This window comes from Oncorhynchus mykiss, chromosome 1 (assembly GCF_013265735.2).
Source record: "Oncorhynchus mykiss isolate Arlee chromosome 1, USDA_OmykA_1.1, whole genome shotgun sequence".
NCBI lineage: Eukaryota > Metazoa > Chordata > Actinopteri > Salmoniformes > Salmonidae > Oncorhynchus > Oncorhynchus mykiss.
In genome coordinates this window covers 83,967,506-83,990,900 of record NC_048565.1, presented here as the reverse complement: position 1 = coordinate 83,990,900, position 23,395 = coordinate 83,967,506, and the positions used below count along the sequence as shown (strand labels likewise).

The window sequence follows — 23,395 nt, the reverse complement described above, 5'->3', positions numbered from 1 at the left end:
TACCATGTATAGGTTTCAGGCTATGTAGCAGTGAGACAACTGGTTGATAACTAGTTATTAACATGAATAAACTACAGTTAGCCTAGTGGGGCGGCAAGTAGCCTAGTGGTTAGAGCATTGGGCTAGTAACCGAAAGATTGCTAGATCAAATCCCCGAGCTGATAAGGTAAAAATCTGTCATTCTGCTCCTGAACAAGGCAGTTACCCACTGTTCCTAGGCCGTCATTGTAAATAAGAATTTGTTAACAGACTTGCCTAGTTAAACTTTTTTTTTTTTTAAATAAACAGCTATTAACATGAATGATTTAGCTACGTACCAGTTATCCACAGGGCAGACGTGCTGGTTGTACAGGGCCATGACGTACCTGTGACAGGTAAAGAAAAGGGTCAGCCTATGCATAATATAGACAACATTGATCATATAAAGGAGTAATGGTTAGGATACTACACAGACAGGAGGAAGCAACACACCTCATCAACTTACCATGGTCTTCAATCTGGACCACACAACTGCAACTTGAACATTTAACTACTCGAAGCATGAGGCTTAAGAACTCACAGCCATTCATATGGCTTGGAATGGAAAAAGTGATTCAGGGAATAGACCATCATCTAACATGTTTAATACTCGTTTTCCCAGTGGCCTCTATTCTTAGAAACAGTAAAAAGAGAAATACAGTTTGGAACCAGTGAGTCATTGAACAAATAGAGGGAACAGGAACAATAACCGTCACTGGTGGTTTTGTGGTTGAACCAGGGAGAAAGGGGTGAAAGACTAAGGTTTCCAACCACAGGGCAGAGTTTCACACAATAGAAGAGAGGTAAAATGTAGGTTATTTGAAACATGACCATTACGTGAGAATGCTCTAGCAGTAAAATGCATCGCTTTCAGAGTGTTATGATAGGGAGCCGGCATTTTTTAAGTGGATGAGGTTTAAGTCGTAAGAATTCCCAGAATATTTTACAAATTCAGGTGGAGAAATCCAGGGGAGGCAAGCAACCTGTCCACTGTAAAATATACAACCTAGATCGGCTCTCAAATTCCTGTAATACCAGCTGAAAATCGGGGGGGGGGGGGGGGGGAGTGAGAAAGATCACATCCAATGTAGTTTAAGGATTGTCACTGGTTGTATGCTCTCTCAATGTAGGCTATGCTCTCCATCTATGCTGTAATTGCACTCTCTAGCCTTCTGTTAAAACAAATAAACCAAGCAATAAGATCACACAACAACCTGTCACTGAGATTGTCCTGTTTACTTGCCCCTGGAAACCAGGTCACCTGATAACAAATCAGCTAGCAATTCTGACTGGGGCACTCACAGGGGCACTGACCGGAGAAATGAGAGAGAAGGGGTGAAAGAGAGAGGTGAGAGAGAAAAATTGTGCACCAGAATATAATGCACGCAACAAAATCAAAACTCTGATAAAGGGTAAATTGTCATTGAAAAATTACGAAGCACAACACCATGCAGTAGATCAGACAGACATCCGAAAATAGGGTGTCACAAACACACAGGGTCTTTCTCAAAATGTATACTATGGTGCTTCGAGCACGGGAAGGTTGGCGTACGAGTCCAAATCAATGTATGGGAGGGCACTTCTCAGATGCGTACTCCGTTTGTACATATTTTGAAGAGGAAAGTATGCACAGAAATATGACACAACCACGTAAAAATGGCGCAACCTTTCATGAAATCAATTGCAGACATTATTTGAACTGAAGGGAGAGAAAATAAACTCAGACTTTGGAATTAAATGTCGCCTATTCACATCTCATACGTTGCTTTAATACAATATTTCATCATGACATTATAATAAATTCATACCGTGTTAATTTTAGTTTATGAGGAGAAAGAAACGCACACCTATTTAGGCGAGGTGCTGGCTAGCAGAGTAGAACACAAAAAAGTAAAAGGAGAGCCTCACACTCGGAGCTCAAGTGCAATAATTTAATAACCTAATAAACGGTCTTCATTAGGGTATAATGACAAACACTGCGGGGTGACTCGTTTATATAGTGTCAAAAGACACACGTGTCTGTAATCATGGCCGGGTGTGGCCTGATATCATTGGTTAATTCTCATATATTAAAATAGCATACAAAAAAACTAATGGATAGCGTACCATCATAGATACAATTTGGCTACATAAGCCTACAAACATTTACAATGGCACAATCATAATAATCACAAGAATGGCTTCAGATCAAAGTCTACGTTGAGACTGAAGGGAGCAAGAGTCTTTAAATTAAAGATCCAGGCAGCCTCTCGTTTTAACAATAAATTGTAGAGGTCACCCCCTCTCCTAGGGAGGGTGACATGTTCGATGCCAATATAACGTAGAGACAAAATCGAGTGGTTTTCTTCCAAAAAGTGGGCCGCAACTGGGTAAGTCGAGTTTTTGCACCCAATGGTGCTACGACACTCCGAGATTAGTACTTTTAATTCGCGTTTTGTTTTAGCCACATAATTCTTACCACAAGGACAAGATATATTTTATAAAACTGCCTTAGTGGAGCACGTAATAACACCTTTGATTGGGATCTGTTTCCCTGTTTGAAGGATCTACATTTATAAGTGCTATTGCATTGAGCACAGCCATTACACTTGTAGTTTCCATCCAGTAGGGCCAGAAATAGACGTTGTGTCTTGGGGTGGTCAAATCAGAGTTTACCAATAGATCAGATTTCTGCCCCGCGAGAATTCGCCCAAGGGAAGGTAAAAAAAAAAAAAAACATTACTGATACTATCATCGGATCGTAGAATGTGCCAATGTTTGTGAACGATTCCCTTAATTTTTTTCAGAGCACTTTGAACAGCGGGTAGTTAGAACGCAAGAATGCTTCTTTTTGTGAAACTGACCTTGAAAAAGGTCATGTCTCGTTTTTCTTTTTGAATTTTCTCAATAGCAGTATTAATCTGACCATTTTTGTACCCCCTCTCATTGAATTTTCTTTCTCAGCCATATTTCTGTCACTGTTTTTTGCAAATTCTTTTGATTCAACAGAATTGGCTGTAGGGCAAACTGTTTTTCAAAGGAAGTGAGTGACAACTATCAGCCCTCAATAAACTTACTGTTTCCTGTAAAGAAAACACAGGATCAAAAGTAGCGGTCGACCGATTAATTAGGGACGATTTCAAGTTTCAACAACAATCGGTAATCGGCATTTTTGGACACCGATAATGGCCGATTACATTGCACTCCACGAGGAGACTGTGTGGCAGGCAGACTACCTGTTATGTGAGTGCAGCAAGGAGCCAAGGTAAGGTGCTAGCTAGCATTAAACGTATCTTATAAAAAACAATCAAGCTTAACAATAACTAGCTAACTACAGATGGTTGATGATATTACTAGTTTATCTAGCTTGTCCTGCGTTGCATATAATCTATGCGGTGCCTGTTAATTTTTTTTTTGTTTTTTTTTTTACTCCTTTTTTCTCCCCAATTTCGTGGTATCCAATTGTTGTAGTAGCTACTATCTTGTCTCATCGCTACAACTCCCGTACGGGATCGGGAGAGACGAAGGTTGAAAGTCATGCGTCCTCCGATACACAACCCAACCAGCCGCACTGCTTCTTAACACAGCGCGCCTCCAACCCGGAAGCCAGCCGCACCAATGTGTCGGAGGATACACTGCACCTGGCAACCTTGGTTAGCGCGCACTGCGCCCGGCCCGCCACAGGAGTCGCTGGTGCGCGATGAGACAAGGACATCCCTACCGACCAATCCCTCCCTAGCCCGGACAACGCTAGGCCATTTGTGCGTCGCACCACGGACCTCCCGGTCGCGTCCGGTTACGACAGAGCCTGGGCGCGAACCCAGGGACTCTGATGGCACAGCTGGCGCTGCAGTACAGCGCCCTTAACCACTGCGCCACCCGGGAGGCCCGGTGCCTGTTAATTTCATCATTGAATCACAGCCGACTTCGCCAAACGGGTGATTTAAAAAGCGCATTCGCGAAAAAAAAGCACTGCGGTGCACCAATGTGTACCTAACCATAAACATCAACGCCTTTCTTAAAATCAATACACAAGTATATATTTTTAAACCAGCATATTTAGTTAATATTGCCTGCTAACATTAATTTATTTTAACTAGGGAAATTGTGTCAATTCTCTTGCGTTCTGTGCAGTCAGGGTAATGTTTTTTGCAAAAGTTTGGGCCGCCTGGCTCGTTGCAAACTAATATGCAAGAATTACACATGATTATGACATTACATTGAAGGTTGTGCAATCTAACAGCAATATTTAGACTTATGGATGCCACCCGTTAGATAAAATATGGAACGGTTCCGTATTTCACTGAAATAATTAAAGTTTTGTGTTTGAAATGATAGGTCATTAATATGGTCAAATCCGGAAACTAAGGCTCATATTTCTGTGTTATATTATAATTAAGTCTACGATTTGATAGAACAGTCAGACTGAGCGGTGGTAAGCAGCAGCAGGCTCGTAAGCGTTCATTAAAACAGCACTTTACTGCGTTTGACAGCAGCTCCTCGCAATGCCTCAAGCATCACGCGGTTTATGACTTCAAGCTTATTATCTCCCGAGATTAGGCTGGCAATACTAAAGTACCTATTAGAACATCCAATAGTCAAAGGTATATGAAATAAAAATGGTATAGAGAAATAGTCCTATGTTCAATTTAGTTGAATTGAACCTTAAACGTCTTACCTGGGAATATTGAAGACTCATGTCTAAAGGTACCACCAGCTTTCATATGTTCTCATGTTCTGAGCAAGGAACTTAAACGTTAGCTTTTTTACATGGCAAATATATATACATACATACATATATATAAAAATTGTCTGATTAATCCGTATCGGGTTTATTTGGTCCTCCAATAATCAGTATCGGCATTGAAAAATCAATCGGTCGACCTCTAATCAGAAGATCAAGAAAACTGATTTGACATGTATCAGATTGCATAGTAAATCTCAGATGCTCAGAACAGGAGATAAGAAAAGCATGGAACGCCTGGAGCTGTTTTGCATCACCCCTCCATATAACAAAAATAAAAATCAATATACCGTTTCCAGATAATGTTAGGCAAGAAAACATCTGATTGAAAATGTTTGCATGTTTACCTGCCTACAATACCCACTGTAGTGTACATAGACTGCAAGCCCATTGTAAGTCAATAGGGCTAGCGTTAACTGGCTAGCTACTACTGTTACCTACAGTTGAAGTCGGAAGTTTACATACACTTAGGTTGGAGTCATTAAAATCAGTTTTTCAACCACCCACAAATTTCTTGTTAACAAACTATAGTTTGGCAAGTCGGTTAGGACATCTACTTTGTGCATGACACTAGTAAATGTTCCAACAATTGTTTACAGACTGATTATTTCACTATCACAATTCCAGTGGGTCAGACGTTTACATACACTAAGTTGATTGTGCCTTTAAACAGCTTGGAAAAATCCAGAAAATGTCATGGCTTTACAAGCTTCTGATAGGCAAATTGACATCATTTTAGTCAATTGGAGGTGTACCTGTGGATGTATTTCAAGGCCTACCTTCAAACTCAGTGCCTCTTTGCTTGACATCATGGGAAAATCTAAAGACATCAGCCAAGTCCTCAGAAAAAAAAATTGTAGACCCCCACAAGCCTGTTTCATCCTTGGGAGCAATTTCCAAACACCTGAAGGTACCATATTAATCTGTACAAACAATAGTACGCAAGTATAAACACCATGGGACCACACAGCCATCATACCGCTCAGGAAGGAGACGGTGTAACCCTAACCCTCAGGGGTCAGATTTAGAACTTCATTATTAAAAAACATAAAATGCGGTCAAACACCTCCATAAAGTCAAAAAGGAGAAAATAGTGATTTCTCCCTACTAGGGGCATCATGACATAACATTTGCACACACACCACCTGAACCCAAAAATAAATTACATTTGGTAAACACTAACTCTGCCATCTGCCTCTGAAGTCATGGCAACCATGAATAACCATCATCACTAGGCCAGAGAGAGACAACAGATAAGGAAATATGGAGAGAGAAAGAGGCCGAGGGGGAGAAAGAGAGCGAGAGGGGAAGAGCATCAAAGCACGATCCCAGTAACAGTGACTTCTCCACAATACAAGAGTCAGCTTGTGTATGCTACACTGCCATTCACACACACCAAGTTGAACTTGGACAGGTAGGAGGGAATGGCAGACAAAACATGGGAGGCACACACAGACCCAGGATACCATAGCTCTCTTCCACACACACAGGTAGTAAAAGATTCCTGAGTGTCCTCCACCTGCATGGGCCTCTCAGGTACAGTGCCTTGGCGTTTTTTCCTATTTTGTTGCATTACAACCTGTAATTTAAATAGATTTTTATTTGGATTTCATGTAATGGATAGACAAAATTGCCAAAATTGGTGAAGTGAAAAAAATATACTTATTTAAAAATTCAATAAAATTAAAAACTGATAAATGGTGGGTGCATATGTATTCACTTCCTTTGCTATGAAGCCCCTAAATAAGAGCTGGTGCAACTAATTACCTTCAGAAGTCACATTATTTAAGTCCACCTGTGTGCAATATACACACACACACACACACCTGTTCTGAAAGGCCCCAGAGTCTGCAACACCACTAAGCTAGGGGCAACACCACACAAGCGGCACCATGAAGACCAAGGAGCTCTCCAAACAGGTCAGGGACAAAGTTGTGGAGAAGTACAGATTAGTGTTGGGTTATAAAAAAATATCAGAAACTTTGAACATCCCACAGAGCACCATTAAATCCATTATTTAAAAAATTTAAACAAACCTGCCAAGAGAGGACAGCCCACCAAAACTCAGACCAGGCAAGGAGGGCATTAATCAGAGGCAACAAAAAGACCAAAGATAACCCTGAAGGAGCTGCAAAGCTCTACAGCGGAGATTGGATTATATGTCCAAAGGACCACTTTAAGCCATACATTCCACAGAGCTGGGCTTTATGGAAGACTGTCCGGAAAAAAAGCCATCGCTTAAAGAAAAAAATAAGCAAACACATTTGGTGTTAGCCAAAAGGCATGTGGGAGACTCCCCAAACATATGGAAGAAAGTACTCTGGTCAGATGAAGCTAAAATGGAGCTTTTTGGCCATCAAGAAAAACACTTTGTCTGGCGCAAACCCTGAGAACATCATCCTCACAGTGAAGCATGGTGGTAGCAGAATCATCATGATGTGGGGAAGGAATGATGGATGGTGCAAAATACAGAGATATTGATACCTGTTTCAGTCTTCCAGAGATTAGAGACTGGGAAAGAGGTTCACCTTCCAGCAGGACAATGACCCTAAGCATACTGCTAAAGCAACACTCGCGTGGTTTAAAGGGAAACATTTAAATGTCTTGGAATGGCCTATTCAAAGCCCAGACCTCAATCCAATAGGCAATCTGTAGTCTGACTTGAATGAGCTGGAGCAGTTTTTCCTTAAAAGAATGGACAAAACTCCCAGTGGCTAGATGTGCCAAGCTAATAGAGACATACCCCAAGAGACTTGCAGCTGTAATTGCTGCCAAAGGTGGCTCTACAAAGTATCAGCTTCGGTGGGGTGAATAGTTATGCATGCTGAAGTTCAGTTTTATTGTCTTATTTCTTGTTTGTTTCACCAAAAATATTTTGCATCTTCAAAGTGGTAGGCACGTTGTGTAAATAAAATGATACAAACCCCCCACAAATCTATTGTAATTCCAGATTGTAAGGCAACAAAATAGGTCAGCTGGGCTGACAAACTGTTTTCAACCAGTTTTCCACTTTCCTCAAACTCTGTTTTGTGAACTCATGGATATCTTGAAGTTAAAATAACACCAAGTGTGGTTTGGTTAGAGCCTAAGGGCAATTTCTCGAAATCCCTGAGGGACTTGAAGTTCTCGACCTGCTCCACAAGAGCACTGTCGTTGCGAATGGGGGCGAGCTCGGCCCTCCGTTTCCTGTAGTCCACGATCAGCTCCTTTGTCTTGCTGACGTTGAGGGAAAGGTTGTTGTCCTGACATCACACTGACAGGTCACTACCCTCCTCCCTGTAGGCTGTCTCATCATCGTCGGTGATCAGGCCAACCACCGTTGTGTCGTCTGCAAACTTATTGATGGTGTTAGAGTTATGTGTGGCTACGCAGTCGTGGGTGAACAGGGAATACAGTAGGGGACTAAGCACGCAACCCTGAGGGGGCCCTGTGTTGAGGGTCAGTGTGGTGGATGTGTTGTTGCCTACCCTCACCACCTGGGAACGGCCCGTCAGGAAGTCCAGGATCCAGTTGGAGGGGTCCTTCGCTTAGTGGTGAGCTAGGAGGGCACAATGTTGTTGAACGCTGAGCTGTAGTCAAGGAACAGCATACTCACTTAAGTGTTCCTTTTCTCCAGGTGGAAAAGGGCAGTGTGGAGTGCAATAGAGATTCCGTCATCTGTGGATCTGTTGGAGGGGTATGAGAATTGGAGTGATGGTGTTGATGTGAGCCATGACCAGCCTTTCAAAGCATTTCATGGCTACAGATGTGAGTGCTATGGGGCAATAATCATTTAGACAGGTTACCTTGGCGTTCTTGGGCACAGGGACTATGGTGGTCTGCTTGAAACATGTAGGTATTACAGACTGGGTCAGGGGGAGGTTGAAAATGTCAGTGAAGATACTTGCGAGCTGGTCAACGCATGCTCTGAGTACACGTCCTGGTAATCCATCTTGCCCTGAGGTGAATGTTGAACTGTTTAACTTCTTATGGGCAGGTGGGACGGTAGCATCCCACCTGGCCAACATCGGTGAAATTGCAGAGCGCAAAATTCAAATTCCAGTATTATAAATATTTAACTTTGATAAAATCACAAGTGTGATACATCAAAATAAAGCTTAACTTCTTGTTAATCCAGCCGCTGTGACAGATTTCAAAAAGGCTTTACGGCGAAAGCACACCATGCGATTATCTGGAGGACAGCGCCCCGCAAACAAACACATGAAAAACATATTTCAACCAGGCAGGTTCGACATGAAAGTCAGAAACAGCGATATAAAAAATTCCTTACCTTTGATGATCTTCTGTTGCCACTCCAAAAGGTCCCAGTTACATCACAAAGGGTCATTTTGTTCGATAATGTCCTTATTTATATCCATAAAAACTCTGTTTAGCTGGCGCATTTTGATGGCGGGAAACTGGTTGGATTATTGACCGCTTCATAATCCACCCAGGTTCCCGCCATCAAAATGCATACAAAATGAATCCCAAACGTTACTAATAAAACTTTTCCAAACAAGTCAAACAACATTTACAATCAAACCTTAGGTACCCTAATAATTAAATAAACGATCAAATTTAAGACGAAGAATCGTTAGTGTCTTTACCGGAAACAAATACCAAAGAAAGCGCATTCTTCCACACGCTTGGAAACACTACAGCCAAAATGGGAGCCACCTAAAAAAAAAACTACAATTTCTGGCTCATTTTTCCAAAAACCAGCCTGGAACTCTTTCTAATAGACTGTTGACATCTAGTGGGAGCCCTAGGAACTGCAATCTGGGAGGACTTGGCCTTATAATAAAAGTGATAGCCATTAAAAATAGGCTGAAATTTTCTTTTTTTGGGATGGTTTGTCCTCGGGATTTCACCTGCCATATCAGTTATGTTATACTCACAGACATAATTTTAACAGTTTTAGAAAATGTAGAATATCCAAATCTACCGCTAGCTCTGCGATGCCTTAGACTGCTGCGCCACTCCGGAGGCCCAAGGCCTTGCGAAAGTTAACCTGTTTAAAAGGTCTTACATCAACTCTCATGCTTAGTTCAGTGTTGCTAGCCTCGAAGTTTGCATAGAAGGTTTTTACCTTGTATGGTAGGCTTGTGTCACTGGACAGTTCACGGCTGGGTTTTCCATTGTAATCTGTGATAGTCGATGTGGCGGGGCTTGCAAACTAACGTCAGAGCCGGTGAAATAGGATTCGATCTTGCGCTTGTATTAATGCGTTACCTGTTTGACGGTTTGTCGGAGGGTGTTGCAGGATTATAAGATTCTGGATTAGTGTCCCGATCCTTGAAAGCAGCATGTCTAGCCATAGCTCAGTGCGAATGTTGCCTGTAAACCATGGCTTCTGGTTGGGATATGTACGTACGGTCACTGTGGGTCAACGTCTTCGATGCACTTTTTAATATGGCTGGTGACTGATGTGGTAAACTCCTCAACATATTCCAGTCTGTGCTAGCGAAACAGTGATGTAGCTTAGCATCCGCTTCATCGGACCACTCCCGTATTGAGTGCGTCACTGGTACTTCCTGTTTGAGTTTTTGCTTGTAAGCAGGAATCAGGAGTTATGGTCAGATTTGTAAGGGAGCAAGGGAGAGCTTTGTATGCATTTGTGTGTGTGGAGTATAGGTGATCTAAGTGTTGTCACATGCTGGTAGAAATTTGGTACAAACAGATTTCAGTTTTCCTGCATTAGTCACCGACCACTAAGAGCCGCATCTGGGTAAGCATTTTTGTGTTTGCTTATGGTCCTATACAGCTTGTTGAGTGTGGTCTTAGTGCCCGCATCGGTTTGTGGTGGTAAACAGACAGCTATGAAAAACATAGATGAAAAGTCTCTTGGTAAATGGTGTGGTTTACAGCTTATCGTGAAGTATTATAACTCAGGCGAGCAGAACTTCGAGACTTCCTTAATATTAGAGATGCACACACACTTCTCTGAGCTTCCCAGACACAACCGCTCTGTCCTGCCGACGTATAGAAATAACAGCTAGATTTATATTAACCATGTCCTTGTTCAGCCACGACTCACAAAAATATAAGATATTACAGTTCAGATCACGTTGATATGATAGTCTTGACAGAGCTCATCCAGTTAATTCTCCAGTGATTGCACGTTCGCCAATAGAACGGAGGGTAGAGGCAATTTATCCAATCTCCGACATAGTCTCGCCAGGTATCCCGCACGCCAGCCTCTATAGCACCACCTCCTCCTCTTTATTTGGAGTGTCGGGGATTTGGGCCTGGTCCACGATAATCAATGTGTCTTTCGACCTCTGACTCATTGAAGTAGAAGTCGTCATCCAAATCGAGGTTAGTGATAGCTGTTCTGATGTCCAGCAGCTCTTCTCGGCCATATGAAACAATGGCAGAAACATTATGTAGGAAAAAGTTAAGATCAGCGCAAAAAGATAAACAAAAGAGCACAATTGGTCTGGAGCCCATAAAACAGCCGCCATTATAATCAATTACCACGTTAACTTCTAGAATCTGTACATTCTGGAACACCACAAAATAATTATCATGATTATTTCTAACAGTTTCATCATGGACAACTAACTACACACTAAACAGAAATGTAGATAGACTGTTGAATCTAAAAACTCTTATTGCCCCATGATAAATGAAATGAAGATGAAATGTCACCGGAGAAAGTGCTGCGATCATTTGTTGTTCTGTAATCAAATCAGCATCCAAAATGTCATCCACGGAAAGAATACAGAGGAGCTTAATGGCTGACTATCTGTGCAGGTTACCTCAGGCTACACCTAAAAGGTCAATTTAATATTTCATTTTCCCTGTTTTCCTCTTTGAGAAGAGCATGGAAAAAGGCCTCTGTACTGAATTGCCATTCGACATGCAGCTTTTTCAATAGGAAAAAAACATTTGCAAACAGAAAGGTCAATGGAAGAATCTATGTAAGAAGCCGGCTAGCTTTGAGTGGACTGTACTATAAAGTTATTGTCTAGTTCTCAGTAGCTATTTCATGGCGCAGAACAGAGTACAGTGTTTGTATGTGGGTGTGGGTTGCAGTGTGAAATCCCTGAATAAGCACTATCCCGTCAGCCCAGTATTTATCCTACCCCCACTCGGGGGGTGGGGGGGGGGTTACGTAACAAAGCGTGCCCTTTCACATTCCGCTGCCCAAGGAGAGGGACCCTTGACTGCTCGGGGAGACAGGGTGCCCTTGTGAGTCCCACTGGACAGGAAGGAAATAGGTGAGAGGAATCTGGCGGCAACACAGCAGTCAACTGCTGAGCTCCTCCCTCAGTGTCCCTCCTTCCTCACTCTTTTTCTCTCTCCATCCACCCTCATTACATCTTTTCTTTTTCTAATGTGTCTACTCTTGTTTATCACATATCCTGATGCCTAGTCTTCTTACCACTATACATATCTACCCCTAACACTCCAGCTACTGACTCTGGAGCAGACCCCGTATATAGCTACTGACGATGGAACAGACCCTTTATATAGCTTACTTTTCTTATGTTTTTATTTCTATTTCTCATATGTTTTTGTTCTACTTTACTTTATAGCACTACTGATATTGATTACAGGAAAGAGCTTGCAAGAAAGGCATTTCACTGTACTTGTGCACGTGACAAAACTTGAAACTTCATCCCCTCTCATTCCCTCCAAGCCCTACTCGAGCAGGACAAATGTCACCCCTAGACACTCATCTAAGGAGTCAACCCCAAGCCACCAACCCTAAGTGACTTCACATAGACCTAGACCTAATAAAGGACTGAATATGAAGTCCTATAGCAATAGGCCTACAGGCTACCTGAACCTGCTATTTTGAGCGAGAGAGAGAGATGAATCACAGCCCAAGCTATTTTAGACAGTAGTGCTCTAAGGCCACATGCAGGCCTGGGGAGAGAACTAATCCACTCATATCACCATGGAGCCCTGGAATGCACAGCAGCTATGCAGCCAGGTTCTATGACCAGAGCAGTGGTGGTGGTTGGCACAGTTGGTTTGCATGACTAGATACTTTCCAATCCTGCCATTAAATGTCAGGTATAAAAATATATATATAAAACTATGGCTGTGGATTGCTTTATCATGGTATTTTGAGGTTGCATGACATTTGGCCACTGACTGACTGTTTGAGATTCTGTGCCAGACATGTTGTGCCTTTGGCCAAAGGACCAAACAACAATGGACTATTTGAGTTGGCTTAAAAGATCAACAAAAAGCAGAAACACTCACACAACCCATATTCCAGTGATGGTCAAGGAAGGCAGACTAACAGGTAGTATGACCCAAAGAGACATGTCCTCTCCCTGCTCTGTCCCTCGGTCCCTCTGTTTCAGGAAATAGCCCTCTTCTTCTTTCTCCTCGTCCTTTGCCAAACTCGCACTCTCCTCTCATGGACTAACGTTAGCATTTAACTCCAGGTAACTGGCAGCCGCATCTCAGCCGACGTGTTTGTGACTTGAAGGCGAGGAAATGGAGTGAGTGGAGAGGCGAAGTGTCCAGTCTGGAAAGAGGAAGAAGATAGGTTACTCAACATCGCCATCATCGTGTTGTCACTATTGGCTACTATGAAATCTGGACAGATGAGTTAGGTATGGGTGACTATAGTCAACTGGTTTACAGTGTAAACATGCAAGATGATATTCACTTTTTCCGACACTTTCGCAGCAATATATTCATTATTCAGTTAGCGGTTTCATGCTAAATTGCCTATCAACTCTAGCCAAATGTTACAGGAAATAATGATAATATAGATTCTCAGCATCTCACCGTTTCCCTTTTGGAAAGATTCGTTTTTGCTCCCAACTTTCGTTTCACTCTCGTCTCGAGCGCCTATAGCTGCAAAAGCTCTGTCAAAAAGGCACCTTTTCACGAGACAAATCTCTCCTGTTTCTCACGAAAAATTCCAACGAGTCAGTATATATTCGTTTTAAATATTTTGACAGTTTTAAGTCCCCCTTGTTCGTTTTTCTTCTTTGAATTGGACAATTAGTGTGTGTCTTTTCTGAGGGAACCGACGGTGTTTCGTGTATCTCCGTGGGGAGGTAGCTTTGTCAAAAATCATCAAAGCAGGCTTGCCAGCTGTTGAGCGCAACTCCTCCCCCATTGGGGGAGACTGGGTACGTTCAATTTATCTAGCCCGGTTGGACAAGAGGTGCAGAAAACGACTAAATGGCCAAAAATGACGAACTCCGCTCACCGACGGTCTGGTGAACTAAATCAAGCGAATCTATTAGTTTTCTCGCGGCACCACATGCATCGATGTTCGAGCCTGCAGTTTAGCTCTGATTTGTTTGTTTGTCTAATGCTTTGTTTGTTCGTTTGTTCCTGTTTTAAGAAAAAGTATGGTTATCCTCATTATTCTGTGAATTTAGGTCACACTGTTGACAACAGTCAACAGTGTATTAACGCATGTCCTGTGGTATATTTTTGACACCATGGTGCATCTCAATAGTCTGCCTGGAAAGTAGAACTTATTGTCAAACCAAATAGGTGGCATGAAATAAACATAGCTCAGTAGAAGGTACACGATTGCGTCATGTACATTACATCTAAATCCGTAGAGAAACCATTTCAGCACTCATCCATCTTCATGACTATTTCAAACCACAGGAGGTTGGTGGCACCTTCATTGGGGATGGCAGGTTCAATGGCTGGAACAGAATCAATCAAATCAAACTTTATTTGTCACATGAGCCGAATACAAGAAGTGTACACATTACCGTGAAACGCTTACTTTACAAGCACTTAACTAACAGTGCAGTTCAAGAAGAAGAACATATTTACCAAGTAGGCTAAAGTAAAAAGTAATAATAAAAAGTAACACAAGAATAACAATAATAAGGCTATATACAAGGGGCACTGGCACCGAGTCAGTGTGCAGGGGTACAGGCTAGTTTAGGTAATCTGTATATGTAGGTGGGGGCGAAGTGACTATGCATAGGTAGCATACAAACAGTGAGTAGCAGCAGTGTACAAGGGGGGTTCAATGTAAATTCTCTGGTGGCGATTTTTATGAATTGTTCAGCAGTCTAATGGCTTGGGGGTAGAAGCTGTTGAGGAGCCTTTTGGTCCTAGACTTGGTTCTCCGGTACCGCTTGCTGTGCGATAGAAAAGAAAACAGTCTATAAATTGGGTGACTGGAGTCTGACAATTTTACGGGCTTTCCTCTGACACCGCCTATTATATTGGTCCTGGATGGCAGGAAGCTTGTCCCCAGTGATATACTGGGCCGTTCGCACACCTTACGGTCAGATGTCGAGCAGTTGCCATACCAGGCGGTGATGCAACCAGTGCTCTCGATGGTGCAGCTGTAGAACCTTTTGAGGATCTGGGGTCCCATGACAAATATTTTCAGTCTCCTGAGGGAGAAAAGGTTTTGTCGTGTCCTCTTCATGACTGTCTTACTGTGTTTGGACCATGACAGTTTGTTGGTGATGTGGACACCAAGGAACTTGAAACTCTCGACCCGCTCCACTACAGCCCTGTTGATGTTAATGGGGGCCTGTTCGGCCCGCCATTTCCTGTAGTCCACGATCAGCTCCTTTGTCTTGCTCACATTGAGGGAGAGGTTGTTGTCCTGGCACCACACTGCCAGTTCTATGACCTCCTCCGTCAGCAAATGTATATATGGTGTTGGAGTCATGTTTCGCCACGCAGTTGTGGGTGAACAGGGAATACAGGAGGGGACTAAATACACACCCCTGAGGGGCCCCAGTGTTAAGGATCAGCGTGGCAAACTTACTGTTGCCTACTCTTACCACCTGGGTGTGGCTCGTCAGGAAGTCCATGATCCAGTTGCAGAGGGATGTGTTTAGTCCCAGAGTCCTTAGCTTAGTGATGAGCTTCGTGGGTACTATGGTGTTGAACACTGAGCTGTAGTCGATGAACAGCATTCTCACATAGGTGTTCCTTTTGTCCAGGTGAGAAAGGGCGATGTGGAGTGCGATTGAGATTGTGTCGTCTGTGGATCTTTTGGTGCGGTATGCAAATTGGAGTGGGTCTAGGGTGTCCAGGAGGATGCTGTTGATGTGAGCCATGACCAGCCTTTCAAAGCACTTCATGGCTACCGACGTGAGCGAAACGGGGCGGTAATCATTTAGGCAGGTTACCTTCACTTCCTTGGGCACAGGGACTATGGTGGTCTGCTTGAAACATGTAGGTATAACAGACTCGGTCAGGGAGAGGTTGAAAATGTCAGTGAAGACACTTGACAGTTGGTCCGTGCATGCTTTGAGTGATTTCGAACTCATCAACACTTGTGTTTGATATGCTTCCATTCACCCCATTCAAAGTTTCCAAAACCGTATCGCAATCAACAATCAATTCCCTTCAGTTAATCAAAATGAAGATCTGATGACTCCAACGCATTGTAAATGCATTGGTGTCAGCAGGGCAAGAATGAATGCATTTATACTGCCACCTAGTGCTTCGAAACCTCCTAAATTATTAATGAAAAACTGGTGGTTGGCTGTAAATTGAACCTTGCAATAAGTGTGTTTTTAGTATAACGTCAATACAGTTCTTTCTTAGATTCAAAAGCTATTTCATTTTCTTTGTGATACATTGACAAGAACGGACGGTTAGAGAACATTGTCATGGCAACTCCATTGCAACCCTAATTTGTAATTGTGTCACAAAACTGTCAGAGTACATTCTGACCCATCACTCATCTCAAAGCTTTAGCTTTAGCAAAAACATGTTTTTTCATAACAAAATGTATCTCTCTGTAATTACATACTTATTACAATGTAATTCATCTATTGTAGTGACAGCATTAACCAAATATCCACATTAAAAAATAACAAATTATTTCACCTTTATTTAACCAGGGAGGCCAGTTGATAACAAGTTCTCATTTACAACTGTGACCTGGCCAAGATAAAGCAAAGCAGTGCAGCACAAACAACAACAGAGAGTTACACATGGAATAAACAAACGTGCAGTCAATAACACAATAGAAAAAGTATATTTACAGTGTGTGCAAATGGCGTGAGGAGGTAAGGCAATAAATAATAATGAGCATCGATACTTTTACATTTCATACAATATGCTTGTATAACCTCCCTGTATGTAAGCATACAACTACAAGAAGTTTGGACCTTTATGGCACAGATTTCGTGAGATTTCTCTGAAACCGTAGGATCACGGGTTCAAGACCTTCCTTCAGCTGTTCCCACTAAATTGCTACACTGGTTCCACACTGGAACCAAAGCCCCACACACTGAAGGCAGAGGTGGAAAAAGTATCCACTTAAAGATACCTTAATAGAAAATGACTCAAGTAAAAGTGAAAGTTACCCAGTAAAATACTACTTGAGAAAAAGCAAAGTATTTGGTTTTAAATATAGTTAAGTATCAAAAGTAAATGTAATTACTAAAATATACTTATGTATCAAAAGGAAATAATTTCAAATTCCTTATATCAAGCAAACCAGACCGCACAATTTTATTTACAGATAGGCAGGGTCACACTCCAACATTCAGACATAATTTACAAATGCCAGATCTGAGGCAGTAGAGATGACCAGGGATATTATTTTGATGCGTGTGTGAATTTGACAATTTTCCTGTCCTAAGCATTCAAAATGTAACAAGTACTTTTGCGTGTCAGGGAAAATGTTTGGAGTAAAAAGTACATTTTTTTAGGAATGTAGTGAAATAAAAGTTGTCAAAAATATAAATAGTAAAGTACAGATACCCCCAAAAACTACTTAAGTAGTACTTTAAATTATATTTACACTACTGACTGAAGGCAGGGTAGAGATGCTCTATGAAAGTGGTCTGTACTTTGTGAGGGAGGTTCAAGCTATCAGATACACTGTAAAATGCCAGAGCCCCATTTTTCTGGTCCACATACACTCCTCCCCTTGACATCCTGGGCTTGGCTACATCTGTGCTTTGGTTCTTGTGCACGAAGGAGTATTTGTCCTCAGACCAGTACAGGCTCCAGGACTTGTCATTCCACCCCAGGCTGCTGCATGCTGTTGCTCTTGCGGTTGATGCTTTGGTAGGTGATGGCGATGTCTGTATCTGTTTCTCTCCAGTCCACCTCCCAGTAGCAGTGACTCCTTGACACACCCTCCTCACACTGGCTGGGATTGAAGAGAATTTAATTAGTTGCGTTAATTGAATTGAGTCTGACCATCCACCAATCCAACCACCATACATCATAATGGTTGAAGATATCCCTCTAGTGGTGTGGGGGCTGTGCTTTGGCAAAGTGGGTGGGGTTATATCCTTCCTGTCTGGCCCTGTCTGGGTGTCCTCGGATGGGGCCACAGTGTCTCCTGACCCCTCCTGTCTCAGCCTCCAGTATTTATGCTGCAGTAGTTTATGTGTCGGGGGGCTAGGGTCAGTTTGTTATATCTGGAGTACTTCTCCTGTCCTATCCGGTGTCCTGTGTGAATTTAAGTATGCTCTCTCTAATTCTCTCTTTCTCTCTTTCTTTCTCTCTCTCAGAGGACCTGAGCCCTAGGACCATGCCTCAGGACTACCTGGTATGATGACTCCTTGCTGTCCCCAGTCCACCTGGCCGTGCTGCTGCTCCAGTTTCAACTGTTCTGCCTGTGATTATTATTATTTGACCATGCTGGTAATTTATGAACATTTGAACATCTTGGCCATGTTCTGTTATAAACTCCACCCAGCACAGCCAGAAGAGGACTGGCCACCCCACATAGCCTGGTTCCTCTCTAGGTTTCTTCCTAGGTTTTGGCCTTTCTAGGGAGTGTTTCCTAGCCACCGTGCTTCTACACCTGCATTGCTTGCTGTTTGGGGTTTTAGACTGGGTTTCTGTACAGCATTTTGAAACATCAGCTGATGTACGAAGGGCTATAGAAATACATTTGATTTGATTTGATAAAGCACTATGAGTGCTTTGAAAACTATTATCTGAAACACCTGTCCTTTCCTAGTCTGGCATGTGACGTCATCACACCTGAGCCTTCAGAGTAGTTTGGTCAAGGTCAGCTCTGCACATATAGATGCCAAAGCAAACAAACAAACCACAAAATGCCACAGCCAAAATTCAAGTGTGTCTGTGTGGAGAGTCTCCTCGATGTATGGGGGAAAGATCTATTTATCCCCGGGGCACACCCGAGCCCAGGTGTGTCCTGGGGATAATTACACATTTCCCCCATATATTGAGGAGACTCCACGCAGACACACTGTTGCTGTGGCATTTTGTGGCTTGTTTGTTTGCTTTGGCACCATTCAACACCCTTCATTATCACCATCTATTCACGCAACCGAGCCCAGGAAAACAAGAGCAGAGAGAAAAAATTTGGCAGACAGAGTGGGAGGGTCATCACATGTTGCATATTCAGGGGGAAGTAGCCCCAAACAGGACATGAACACAGGACCCTGAGACTGTCAATCCAACACTTAACCTTTACGCCAGGAGGTTTCAACCAGATAGACCAAACAAGGCCCTACATCAGAGGAACTACCAGTGTAATATGCAGTGTAATTATGCTGTTGTTTCCTTATAGTTGCCTATAGGAATAATGACTGTAACACAAGTTCCAGTTGCAGTTTCCTCTTATTTTGACACATGATTAGTTGTCAATGATCGTTTAATCATAAATGTTCTGTGTTTTTCCACCACTGGGAGGAGCAACACCTTCATGTGTTCATATTTTTTTTATTTTACCCTTATTTTACCAGGTAAATTGACTGAGAACACATTATCATTTACAGCAACGACCTGGGGAATAGTTACAGGGGAGAGGAGGGAGGATGAATGAGCCAATTGAAAGCTGTGGAGGATCAGGTGGCCATGATGCTAAGAGGGTCCGATTGGGAATTTAGCCAGGACACCAGGGTTAACACCACTACTCTTACGATAAGTGCCATGGGATCTTTAGTGACCACAGAGATTCAGTCCCCCTGTTTAAAGTCCCATCCGAAAGACGGCACCCCACACAGGCCAATGTCCCCAATGGAGTATTGGGATATTTTTTCAGACCTGAGGAAAAAGTGCCTCCTACTGGCCCTCCAACACCACTTCCAGCAGCATCTGGTCTCCCATCCAGGGACAACCCTGATTAGCTTCAGAAGCAGATTATCGAGTAATGTCGTTTATGAAAGTTCAATCAGGAAGGCTTGTTTACCTTAATCCAGTAAGCATAACACAATTCACTTAGATTTCTATGGACATAGTGGGAATGAATACAAACGTATTATCCTCTTATTAGCCATATGCAGAATGTCATTCACTTATTTACCCTATACATAGGGAAGTCGAACTTTTAGCCTGTTTCACAGATCCAATGGACGCTCGACATGTTAGACTTTTAGCAGACGCGATTTAGAGTAGTGAGTGCATACTTCTTTATACTTTTGTTTTTTGCATACTGCCCCCCCCCCCGTGGAAATCGAAGCCACAAACCTGGCACCGCACGCGCCATGCTCTACCAACTGAGCCACACGGGATCTAATGTAAATCCTGGTTAAATTGTGTTTAGGGGTATTTAAAATGTCTCTCCATGGTTTAAATAGGAAGAAATATATGTAATTGTTGTGAAAATGTGTGTGTGTGTTACATTTATTATCATATAGAAAATATTGATTTACTACGTTATATTACGATAATTTCCCTATCGTGGACAGAACGTGTTTACTACATTACACAAATTAACGTTTCACCACACGTGATTTACAGAAAATACACATCGTTTTTCCCTCAGATTGGTGATTTTAGCATTAACGTTTATAGTCATCACGATCTCCCAAAATCTATTGTTTAAAACAGATCATTATCTTTCGTTTAGTACAAGTGTTTTTGTCATACGCGCCAGTCGGTAGTGGGAATAAAAACGTAACTTTCATGTTGAAAACACCGAAATCTGTATGTACTATGTACGCACTAACATATAAAACCGATATGATTTGTCCAATAGTTGACAAAAATATAATTCCAAATACCTTGTGAGATCAAGGACTTGCAAATCCAATAATAGAGGGAAAATACTGTGCTGTAAAGATGTCAGGTATTTAAAACTGATATCCAGAGTTTCTGTGAAGGGAGGAAGGGCTGGTATGTAGCTGTGGTTTCTCCCTTCACATGAGTAGTGCCTGTTTCGGATCACCTGATAAAAATGACATTTTAAGACACATAGTCATAAATACAGTGTAATGCAGTGGTTTAACAGTATCAATAACCTTTAGGATTTTGAACTATTTATATTGTAATTTGTAAACTAATACAATTCCAGGGACAAAAATATGAATACAGCTATCAAATTAAATATTTTCCATGTGGGAAACTGGGAATAGGTAAACGATTAGATTAGATTAACTAAACGTATCATAATCTGTTGACTTGACTAGTCGCACCATCAACGTTGAACATCACCATCCTTTTCAATGTTGTCTAATATTACATTTTAATGATCAACCATTCAACAATAACCTATCTTCAATTACACTTTACCTCTGTGCAAATGTCTCCCTCCACAGCACGCAGGAGAAACAACATCCACAGGAGAGCAGAAACCATGTCGTTTACTAAAGCATTCAACACTTAGTAATTGATAATAACATGTTAGTTGATAGGCTAGTTAGTACCAGATACTACACCATCACTATCTATTTGAGAAGTGGCTCTGCATCTCACATGTATTGTTCATCTATGGATGATTATGACCTAAATGGCCATTGTTCATTTTTTTTTTACCGTTATTTACAGTGCCTTGCGAAAGTATTCGGCCCCCTTGAACTTTGCGACCTTTTGCCACATTTCAGGCTTCAAACATAAAGATATAAAACTGTATTTTTTTGTGAAGAATCAACAACAAGTGGGACACAATCATGAAGTGGAACGACATTTATTGGATATTTCAAACTTTTTTAACAAATCAAAAACGGAAAAATTGGGCGTGCAAAATTATTCAGCCCCCTTAAGTTAATACTTTGCAGCCCCACCTTTTGCTGCGATTACAGCTGTAAGTCGCTTGGGGTATGTCTCTATCAGTTTTGCACATCGAGAGACTGACATTTTTCCCATTCCTCCTTGCAAAACAGCTCGAGCTCAGTGAGGTTGGATGGAGAGCATTTGTGAACAGCAGTTTTCAGATCTTTCCACAGATTCTCGATTGGATTCAGGTCTGGACTTTGACTTGGCCATTCTAACACCTGGATATGTTTATTTTTGAACCATTCCATTGTAGATTTTGCTTTATGTTTTGGATCATTGTCTTGTTGGAAGACAAATCTCCGTCCCAGTCTCAGGTCTTTTGCAGACTCCATCAGGTTTTCTTCCAGAATGGTCCTGTATTTGGCTCCATCCATCTTTCCATCAATTTGAACCATCTTCCCTGTCCCTGCTGAAGAAAAGCAGGCCCAAACCATGATGCTGCCACCACCATGTTTGACAGTGGGGATGGTGTGTTCAGCTGTGTTGCTTTTACGCCAAACATAACGTTTTGCATTGTTGCCAAAAAGTTCAATTTTGGTTTCATCTGACCAGAGCACCTTCTTCCACATGTTTGGTGTGTCTCCCAGGTGGCTTGTGGCAAACTTTAAACAACACTTTTTATGGATATCTTTAAGAAATGGCTTTCTTCTTGCCACTCTTCCATAAAGGCCAGATTTGTGCAATATACGACTGATTGTTGTCCTATGGACAGAGTCTCCCACCTCAGCTGTAAATCTCTGCAGTTCATCCAGAGTGATCATGGGCCTCTTGGCTGCATCTCTGATCAGTCTTCTCCTTGTATGAGCTGAAAGTTTAGAGGGACGGCCAGGTCTTGGTAGATTTGCAGTGGTCTGATACTCCTTCCATTTCAATATTATCGCTTGCACAGTGCTCCTTGGGATGTTTAAAGCTTGGGAAATCTTTTTGTATCCAAATCCGGCTTTAAACTTCTTCACAACAGTATCTCAGACCTGCCTGGTGTGTTCCTTGTTCTTCATGATGCTCTCTGCGCTTTTAACGGACCTCTGAGACTATCACAGTGCAGGTGCATTTATACGGAGACTTGATTACACACAGGTGGATTGTATTTATCATCATTAGTCATTTAGGTCAACATTGGATCATTCAGAGATCCTCACTGAACTTCTGGAGAGAGTTTGCTGCACTGAAAGTAAAGGGGCTGAATAATTTTGCACGCCCAATTTTTCAGTTTTTGATTTGTTAAAAAAGTTTGAAATATCCAATAAATGTCGTTCCACTTCATGATTGTGTCCCACTTGTTGTTGATTCTTCACAAAAGAATACAGATTTATGTTTGAAGCCTGAAATGTGGCAAAGTTCAAGGGGGCCGAATACTTTCGCAAGGCACTGTAACTAGGCAAGTCAGTTAAGAACAAATTCTTGTTTTCAATGACGGCCTAGGAACAGTGGGTTAACTGTCTGTTCAGGGGCAGAACGACAGATTTGTACCTTGTCAGCTCAGGGGTTTGAACTTGCAACCTTCCGGTAGCTAGTCCAACGCTTTATTCACTAGGCTACCCTGCCGACCCATGCTATCTCTCATTTTCTAAAAGGACAAAGCTATTTAAGTTTGTGTTCCCCTGTCGCCACATTGTCACCACATCCCCTGATGCATGAGAACGGGGCATCTATGTGGTAGGACCAGTGCCAGAGCTGAATGAATGTGTCTGTTTTGTAATATTCACAGATACAAAATGATGTGGTTGATACCCATTTTGGACAGTTTTTCTGTTCTTGCATGCAGCAAGGACA

The 23,395-nt window shown here is 42.2% G+C and overlaps 1 protein-coding gene across 1 annotated transcript in view; it reads right to left on the bottom strand.

Moving 5' to 3' along the window:
• The window catches only part of zgc:154058 (Frag1/DRAM/Sfk1 family protein), a 53,905-nt gene extending 40,122 nt beyond the window's left edge, over positions 1 to 13,783 (bottom strand). Inside the window, exons 1-3 of the mRNA XM_036987350.1 lie at positions 13,475 to 13,783; positions 12,938 to 13,208; positions 318 to 365 (exon numbers count right to left, since the gene is read on the bottom strand). Of these exons, the coding sequence (XP_036843245.1) occupies positions 318 to 365; positions 12,938 to 13,002 (113 nt within the window). The 5' untranslated portion in view covers positions 13,003 to 13,208; positions 13,475 to 13,783. The remainder of the gene's footprint in view (positions 1 to 317; positions 366 to 12,937; positions 13,209 to 13,474) is intronic.
• Between the last annotated feature and the right edge of the window lie 9,612 nt (positions 13,784 to 23,395).